This window comes from Etheostoma spectabile, chromosome 9 (genome assembly GCF_008692095.1).
Source record: "Etheostoma spectabile isolate EspeVRDwgs_2016 chromosome 9, UIUC_Espe_1.0, whole genome shotgun sequence".
NCBI classification, from domain to species: Eukaryota; Metazoa; Chordata; class Actinopteri; order Perciformes; family Percidae; genus Etheostoma; species Etheostoma spectabile.
This window is the reverse complement of record NC_045741.1, coordinates 4291812-4301488: the sequence shown is the minus strand read 5'-3', so window position 1 is coordinate 4301488 and position 9677 is coordinate 4291812. Positions and strand designations below refer to the sequence as shown.

Below are 9677 nucleotides of genomic sequence, written 5' to 3'. Positions count from 1 at the left end.
AACATATGCTGCATGCGTCTTCTCCATCTCTGCATCAGAAAATCTGGGATGGATACCGTGGTCTATTTAAGAAAGCCGTGAACTTATCCCAGCTATCTACACCTGGCTGGACATAGCTTCACCTGTTCATCCTGGCCATCTACACCTGGCTGGACATAGCTTCACCTGTTCATCCTGGCCATCTACGCCTGGCGTGACATAGCTTCACCTGTTCATCCTGGCCATCTACAGCCGGCTGGACATAGCTTCACCTGTTCATCCTGGCCATCTACACCTGGCTGGACATAGCTTCACCTGTTCATCCTGGCTATGTCCACCTGGCTGGACATAGCTTCACCTGTTCATCCTGGCTATCTACGCCTGGCGTGACATAGCTTCACCTGTTCATCCTGGCCATCTACACCCGGCTGGACATAGCTTCACCTGTTCATCCTGGCCATCTACACCTGGCGTGACATAGCTTAACCTGTTCATCCTGGCCATCTACACCTGGCTGGACATAGCTTCACCTGTTCATCCTGGCCATCTACACCTGGCTGGACATAGCTTCACCTGTTCATCCTGGCTCGGCAAACGTGCAACCGATTAAGCCGCAATGAGCGGATCACGCGAAGTCAAGCTGCGCGGTTTCACTTATTCTGGATATCGTCATTCTACTTTCGTTCAACAGGCCCCAGAAAAGAGAAGGCATGGAGTTTAATTACACTGGTGCTTGGGGTGGAATGTAGATACTAGATTAATAAACACATGAAGCTCTGTGTGTTAATGTGAGAATCTTAAAAGTGTATCCTATATTTGAACGGAGAGACTCGAGAACAAGGTTTGTGTCACATTAATGGTGACAAGGAAACTAGTAATCCGGTTCTTCCGTCAACACTGCGGTTTTTAAAACAAGAAATCAGGAGTTCAGAAACCTAAACACTGGTCCCTGTGCTGTGCCAACATCAACACATTGCACAAGGAAGTGTGATCGTTTTGTCAGCGCCGAAACACAATCGCAACAGGATTCCGTGCAGCAGCACAGGGTCGGTTTGATCCGGCCTGAGGGGATCTGAATGAAGCTAAACATGCACCATCACATCCCCCCACCCCGCTCCCCCCCGCACTAATAACAAGACACTCAGTCAACACACGCTCTCTTCCCCATCAGCATTCACAGTGACCAGACAAGCAGATTTGTAACAGCCAAAACTGCTTTTCAGTCTTCCGTTGTACGAGGCACAAAAAAGAACTAAGTGCTATTTATTATTGATCCGCTGTTAACTACACCTCGCCCTCTTCCCTTCCATAAAAATATAAAAAGGCATCAATGTTTCATGAGGCAGGAGTAGCCACAGTGTGGGCAAGTCGTGAGGATGCAGAGCCAGAAGACAGACTAAAATACCTTCCACCACACCAACAAATACAGCAGAACATGTATATCCAAAGATATCAGAACTCAAAAGGTGATTTATGCAAATGAAAATTTGCATAAAAGTGCAAATTGTTAATAATTATTATTAACAAATTGTTCCATTAATTAAAACACCCTAAACCCTTTTAAAGCATTAACCACAATGTCATGACTGACATTTTCACTTGCTTACAAGATGACTCATTAAAAAGGAGTCACAGTTTTTCCAATGGAAATGTTTCAGCAGCATCTATATAATATCTTTTTACAGCTTTACTTTTAATATTTTGTTCAGATAATAAATTGTTTGCATAGATATTTATTTGCATACCTTTCTACAAACGGTTTCCTAATACACATTTAGATTTAACTATTGTAACCCTGCCTACCAACCACAATATTAGAGTTTATTTTAAATTCTAATCCTACATTCAGCGGATTTCTTTATTTTTAGTAGGGCTGTAACGGTAAGGATATTACAAATTTTGACTCACGATTCGATAAAAACCTTGATTCTTTTGGAGGGGGGGCCACATGGCATTGTTTTGTCATTGATTACATCCCACTTTGCAACACAGTTCTACAATAGAGACCTTATTTATTGATAGATTTATTTCAATATCGATCAATCAACACCAAAGATTCTTTTGTATCTTAAAATAATATTTCCAAAATCATTTCAGTGGTTCATCAACTCGTTCAACTGATGTAAGAATTACGGTAACAGTAATAGACAATTCTCCTTCCAACCTGTAGGGGCACTGAAGAGGAAAAGTGCTTTAGCGCCTACTGTCAAGGTGCTGGTTGACAAGTAGCTAATGCTTAAGTAATTCTTAGTGAGTAACGTAAGATTACGACACCATTCAACACGCTCAGTTATTTTTTGCTTTTTCTAGCAGCCATCCTCTATCATTACAGCCCCAGGGACACCTCCACAGTCAGCCTCCACCAGCTAGCAGCCATCCACTATCATTACAGCCCCGGGGACACCTCTACAGTCAGCCTCCACCAGCTACCAACCATTCACTATCATTACAGCCCCGGGGACACCTCCACAGTCTGCCTCCACCAGCTACCAACCATTCACTATCATTACAGCCCCGGGGACACCTCCACAGTCAGCCTCCACCAGCTAGCAGCCATCCACTATCACTACAGCCCCGGCCCAGGGACACCTCCACAGTCAGCCTCCACCAGCTACCAACCATTCACTATCATTACAGCCCCGGGGACACCTCCACAGTCAGCCTCCACCAGCTACCAACCATTCACTATCATTACAGCCCCGGGGACACCTCCACAGTCTGCCTCCACCAGCTACCAACCATTCACTATCACTACAGCCCCGGGGACACATCCACAGTCAGCCTCCACCAGCTACCAACCATTCACTATCATTACAGCCCCGGGGACACCTCCACAGTCTGCCTCCACCAGCTACCAACCATCCACTATCATTACAGCCCCGGGGACACCTCCACAGTCAGCCTCCACCAGCTAGCAGCCATCCACTATCACTACAGCCCCGGCCCAGGGACACCTCCACAGTCAGCCTCCACCAGCTACCAACCATTCACTATCATTACAGCCCCGGGGACACCTCCACAGTCAGCCTCCACCAGCTAGCAGCCATCCACTATCACTACAGCCCCGGCCCAGGGACACCTCCACAGTCAGCTTCCACCAGCTAGCAGCCATTCACTATCACTACAGCCCCGGCCCAGGGACACCTCCACAGTCAGCCTCCACCAGCTAGCAACCAACTACCATCATTACAGCCCTGGGACACATCCACAGTCAGCCTCCTGCTTTGCATCTAGTCTAGATCAACGATTTATTTAGGGGATCCTTTTGGTGCAAACAAAGGTTCCGCCGGACATCCCTCATTTCTGTTGGATGTTGGTTACCTTCCTCTTTCTTTGTGTTGCTGTTTTAAGCTCCGTCAGACACCACCTACCAAGAGCCTGGGTCTGTCTGAGGTTTTTCCTTGCCACTGTCGCATTAAAAGCTTGCTCTTTATAGAGTGTGGTCTAGACCTACTCAATCTGTAAAATGTCTTGAGGTAACTCGTTATGAGTTGATACTGGAAATAAAATTGAATTAACCTCCGGTGGATTTCTGAGGACTATGGTTACCTGCTCCTCAGATGCACCACAGCTAGCTAGACTATCTGTCCAATCAGAGTTTTTGAACGCACACATGTTCCACCAAAACAAGTTCCTTGCCGAGGCTATTTAGCAGCGGCGCTGTGGCTCCGTACAAGAATCAGCCAAAGCTGGGGCGTCCTGATAGGTCACTGCCAGGGTTGAGTTGACAAACTGATCCAGGACGAGTCTGGAGTAGGAGAAGAAAAAGAGCCTAAGGTCTCTCCTCACTGTCTGTCTGTAATGCCGATCTGCACATCATTATACTGAAAATACTCTGTATTACTGCAATACTGCGTGAGCTAAGAGGAATAAATCTCAGCTGGGTTTCTGTGGTTAAAGAAGGAAGAGGAACTGTATTTTTGCTGATTACTAGAGAGAACAGATCTGTTTGGGGTATTTAGGATGTCAGTCTGAGACTAGCATATTCATTCTGTTACTGACATAGTCTGTAATATCCTGATGCCTTGGTTGGTTTAAAGAACCAACGTGTACATGGAAACACTTTGTCAGGTATGTTTTCCCTCTAACATAATTAGTGGGAAAACACATGATGATTCACCACATAATGGACGTAACAAGGTAAACCTGCTGGTGATCCAGTCATACCATCACCATGATGCAATCAAGCTGTCCCCATTACACAATCGGTCTTGTAATCCGGACAAAGCACCTTCAGGACAAATGACACAGTTTGAGGGTGAAATCACACCTTTCAGTTGCCTTGTTTCAGTCCAAACACTAGAGAAAAACTGCATTTTCCTGTTTGGGTTGCAGAAATGGCAACTTCTCTGAGGCTTGTACACAAAAATCCTGCGGGCTCACCATTTGATCATATCCTGCATGTTTCTGGGAAACTTTCATCACACCAGATCAGAGAGTTAAAGGTGAGTCATGTGACAGCAACATTAGCTACGAACGATGGATGGATGTGCAACTTCTTTTCCGTAAGTGAGCCCCCCCGTGTTTATTTCAGGTGAGAGAAAAAATACCCAGACTGCAGTTTTCTGTTAAGCTCAGCGTCCTGGAGAGACCTCTCAGGGCTGTTAATTGGTCTCTGTAACGCTCCAATGTTATTGTAGGGCGGCTGTGGCTCAGTGGTAGAGCGGTTGCCTGCCAATCGGAAGGTTGGTGGTTCGATCCCCTGCAGTCATTGTCGAAGTGTCCTTGGGCAAGACATTGAACCCTGAGTTGCCCCCGGTGCTGCGCATCGGAGTGTGAGTGTGTATGAATGTTTATCTGATGAGCAGGTGGCACCTTGTACGGCAGCCCCGGCCACAGTGTATGAATGTGTGTGAATGGTGAATGTATCCTGTAGATGTAAAAGCGCTTTGAGCAGTTGTTAAGACTGGAAAAGCGCTATATAAATACAGCACATTTACATTTACATTTGTTCCCATCTGGACACACATATCCCAAATAACCTGAGGGAATAAACACTCTGGTTCAAATCTCCGATCTCGAAGAAAACTGGTTGGTCCCAGACTTCGCTTGTGATCGGCATGCGGACTTCAACAGAACAAACATGACCAAAGTTATGTTTTTGAAATATTTCTTGCCTGGTAGGCCTGTCACAACTATTACATTAATGTTCCATAATTACAATTTCAAACATAATTGCCTTTTTTTTTTAACGCAATTCATTACTAAGATTAACTAAGGTTTCAAGGGGTATCACTGTTGATGGGAATTGGCAGTTTTATGTCTATTTAAGACAAAAATAAAATGTTCAATGATAATAAAGAGGCGTAGTTTACTTCATATGCCGTGTACCTGTGATATTACAATATCCGGGTCTCATAACAGTGATATAACCAAAAGATGTATTCCGAGATTCATTCTAAACTTTAATTTGTTTACAAAAGTAATATATTTTTTATTTTATTTTTTATTTGACTGAAACAGAATTTTATCGCAATTATATCTGAGACAGTAAATTTTACAGCAAATTTTGGAATTGCTCCAGCTCTATTGCCAGGCTAATTTAGTACAGCGGACCCGGTCTTTAATATGAAGCCATGTCTACTGGTTACTTCTCATCCCTGGTTATATTACTATTTCAGTTGCAGTTCAATTAAAAACTACATGTACACAATTGTTTCATCTGAATCATTTTTAGAAGCCTGGAAAAGTGAAATATTTGAAACAGCATTAAAAATGAAAATATTGAAAATTTCTACAAATCTGGAAATAGTAAAAATTATGATTTAAATCATAGTAAGTAAACAAGACTAAGAATCTGATGCCAGTTTTCAGTAACAGACATGTGGATAGCCCAGCAGTGTTAAAGTCAGTGCTCCAAGATGTTTTTTTTCACATGACAACCGCCGTTATTTTTGAATAAAAGGTTCCTCACAAATCTACTTTATTCTGTTGCATTACTCACTCACATACACACACACACACACACACAGTGTGGCATTTCTGCCTCCAGGTTGAAAAATGGTGCGATAAATAACATCTAAAGGTTCTGCAACCACAAAAGCTCAGCCAGGGAGCAGAGGTTGTTGACATTTAATCAAGACTTCCAAGTGTCACACTCCCTTTCCCGACCTTTGACCTGGACGGCAACAAGACCCTGAGCAGGTTGAATTAGGAAGAGAGAGGAGAGGAAGAAGAGAGTGGGAGCTGAGAGCAGCGTGCCAGGAGCCAGTGACAGATGTGAACGTCGACTCAGCTCCTCCAAACTATTAAGAACAGAGGCTGAAAATAAACATTTAGGCTTCAGAGACGCTATCCCCCGCTATCAGCCTCTCGCCAATTCTACCAGTTACATAAGAGGTCAGGACGCAGCAGCGGTGGCTCTGATGCAAGCACGGGCTCAGAAAGAGGAGAGCAGAGCAAAATAAACACCGGATCATATCCCTCTAAACTCTGCCTGAACGCCTTAGCTACATCCCCTTCAAATCTAATCCATGTCAGGATTTCCTTCAACTCGGAATATTAAACTCATCAACCAGAAAAAGAAAAAGATGGAACACAGAAGGTGAGCCTATAAATGGAAACATGTGACAGGAATGGAAACATTTGAAGTGCCAATCATGAAAAATATTATACTAAAAAAGTGTTCTAGTTCCTTAAAATAAACATGAAAAGAAATCTCAGTCCCTGGCGAGCAGCTGAAAGATAACCCGACAAATTCCTAAGTTTTTGGGTTTTTTTCCTCCTCGACTGTGACAAAGCAGTTACCTAAAAACAACAAGGACGGCAGACAAAAGCCTGGCGCTTTGTGTTTCCGTAAACAGCGGCGTCATGACTCAGTGTTTTTCTGTCAGCGCCGTGTCACAGCCGACGCCAAAGGGCCCGGGCCTCTGAGGATACAAAGGCCAGAATCAATGGAGCTTTGGAAAAACTGATGGAAAACCACTAGCCGATCGCTGAGAGGGACGAGGGAGAGGAGAGCCCGGGCCGAACATCGACACCTGACACGCTCTGCCCCGTCCCCTTATCTCTGTCGCATGGGCACGGAAGCCTCCGGAGCTGCAGAGTCAATATCGCTCTGACTTCCCCGAAACCACTTCCAGGCCCAGAGACAGAGCCAAAATCTACGGCGTCACGGATCCACACCCACCCACACCCACACAATTAAAACTGTCAGGTCAAACCGCTGTTCACTGCATGAAAACTATTAAAAAATAGAAATATCCCATTCAGTTCTCTTGAATGGTTAACATGGTAAACAGTTTCCAGCAAAAGGTGTTCAAAAAGAGACCAATTTAAATATTGGAAACATTTTAAAAAGTGGTAAAAATATTTTAATAAAAAAAAAAACATTCCTGAATTGGCAAAACAGAATTGAAGTACTTTACCTAATTACAATTTTGAGGTACATTTTTATGCTATAATTGTCCTTTTTTACTTCACTACATGTATTTTACAACTTTAGTTACTTTAGAAAATCAGATTATTAATACAACATATACATCAACTCATAAATGATAAGGTATTAATTACTTATAATCCTATAATGTGTTTTATTCTGAGAAAGGTCCTTCTGCGTAGTGAGTTCTTCTACTTGACGTACATTTTGATGCTATGGTTTTGTACTTTACTTAAGATGTAAAATGCAGGACTTTTACTTATAACATAGTATTTCTACGCAGTGGTATTGCTACTTTTACTTAAAGGCGGCTCAGCAGGGTTACGGTGCTACCCAGCGGGTAAAAGCCAACCCCAGATTTATTCGTTTCACCTTCCTATATTTGCGTTTTTTCAGCGCTGTGTCCGCCTTCTCTGTAGCTTCCAATATATATATTTTTTCAAACCCTTAACAAAACAAACAGATTTCCCTAACATTAGTTATTTATGAGTTCTCACTAAAATAGAATAATGATAATTTGTTTTTTGTCACAACAGAACAGAGGGACATCAAAATATATTAAAGTCCTGATAAATAAAATCTATAAAAATACAAACTTAAGATATGAAACTTAAAGTTTTTTGAACAAAAGAAAAAAAAAAAAAAAAGAGTGTTGCCAACTGAGAAGTTGTAGAGCGGCCATCTGGTGGACAAACTATGCAACGGCAACACGATTGACTGTCCGTTTTTATTTTTTTTAAATCAATAAAATTATTCTGACGAATGAATATTTAAAAAAAACAAAAAAAAACACAGATAGTTCGGAAAATGCTTATATGAGCCGATAATATCAGCCTCAGGTTAGATTCTAAAACAGGAGCTGTACAGTCCAAAGTTTTCACTTAAAGACCTAAGATGGACAGTCGATGTAGAGCTGAATCATCTCCTCCACTGCAGAAGCATTGCACTTAAATAATAAAAGCTCTTAACTCTATATGGAGAACACATGCTCAGTCCCAGCATGCCCTGCTTCCCATTTACACAATTAATACTCAATCTGTTGTGCTTCATGAATTTATAACTAAATTTTTCTGCCCCAGAGTGAGAGGGGAGGGGGGTAAATTACCTTCTGAAGGCTGTTTGGGTTCAGCTGCGTCTTGTCTATTATCTTAATTGCCACCTGAGAGAGAGAGAGAGAGAGGGAGAGAAGAGAGAGAGAGAGAGAGAGGGAAGGAGAGAGAGAGGAGAGAGAGAGAGAGAGAGAGAGAGAGAGAGAGAGAAAGAGAGAGAGAGAGAGAGAGAGAGAGAGAGAGAGAGACGAGACGAGAGAGAGAGAGAGAGAGAGAGAGAGAGAGAGAGAGAGAGAGAGAGAGCACAAAATCACAAGTGAGTTAAATAAGACGTAACAGCAGAAGTGTGAAAAAGGGGAAGGGGAATATGAAAATCATCAAAGCACGAGCAACCTCACAGGGGGAACCTGAATGTATCTTTATCATTTAAAAGACGTTTACAGAAAATCTGAGAAAGTAATAGGCACTTTACCTAAAAAAAAAAACACCAAAAAAAAACATACAGCCAAATAATTACCAGAATCGGAAAGGGATTGAAAAGAAAGGGGGACCAACATTTTCTTAAAATGTCACATAAAAAAATAAAAAAAGGCAAGCGTGCTCTTTCTGTTCATCAATTATGAAAAAAATCAAAAATGCTGAGCAGCAGCGACTCAACCCTGAAAACATCCACTACTGCCAACAAGGGTAGGAGCCATGACTCTGGCAGTATATGGAGCTAGTAGGGCTGAAAGGTACTTGATACCAACTTTCTATAAAATCTTTTACTTTACTTTACGAAAAACGTCTAAGTTCTGAAATGTTTAATGCCGTCCAAACACAAGCAGACGTTTGGGCTTCATTCTGAAACATGCATCTTCAACGGTGTGATCAAAGAACAATCCACAGTACTACTGATCTCACTGGAAATTAAATGCCAGATAGTTTTCCCACTTTAAAACTCAATCGGTACAAAAGAAGTAGAGAGATTTGGCTTGGACTAACAACTGGATATCTGCCCAGCAGTGGTATTCCCCATCCAGATCATCAGCAGAGTACAGAGGCCGTGGAAAACATACAATCTTCAGACTTCTTGTCTGCAATGAGCTGCAACCTGAGAACAATTCAATCGTTGCTACTTTCAATTAACGGTTTTTATAGTTCTAATGTAGTGTGGAGAGTAGGACTGGGCGATATGATATTTTTGAACAAATACCTTGATATTGCATCAATATTGTAGGATATTGTACTATTGGTGCTTTCACAAAATATTTACACAATGAGATTTTTGA

General features: G+C 42.4%; 1 protein-coding gene across 27 annotated transcripts in view; it reads right to left on the bottom strand.

Annotated features, from left to right (window-relative positions):
• The window catches only part of mark3a (MAP/microtubule affinity-regulating kinase 3a), a 65958-nt gene that overhangs the window by 46610 nt on the left and 9671 nt on the right, over positions 1-9677 (bottom strand). For all 27 annotated transcript variants that reach the window (XR_004333304.1, XR_004333305.1, XM_032524774.1 and 24 more), the window contains one exon: positions 8463-8516. Coding sequence is in view for 25 of the 27 variants with exons in the window: in XM_032524774.1 (XP_032380665.1) it covers positions 8463-8516 (54 nt within the window). In the remaining 2 variants the exon portion in view is untranslated. The remainder of the gene's footprint in view (positions 1-8462; positions 8517-9677) is intronic.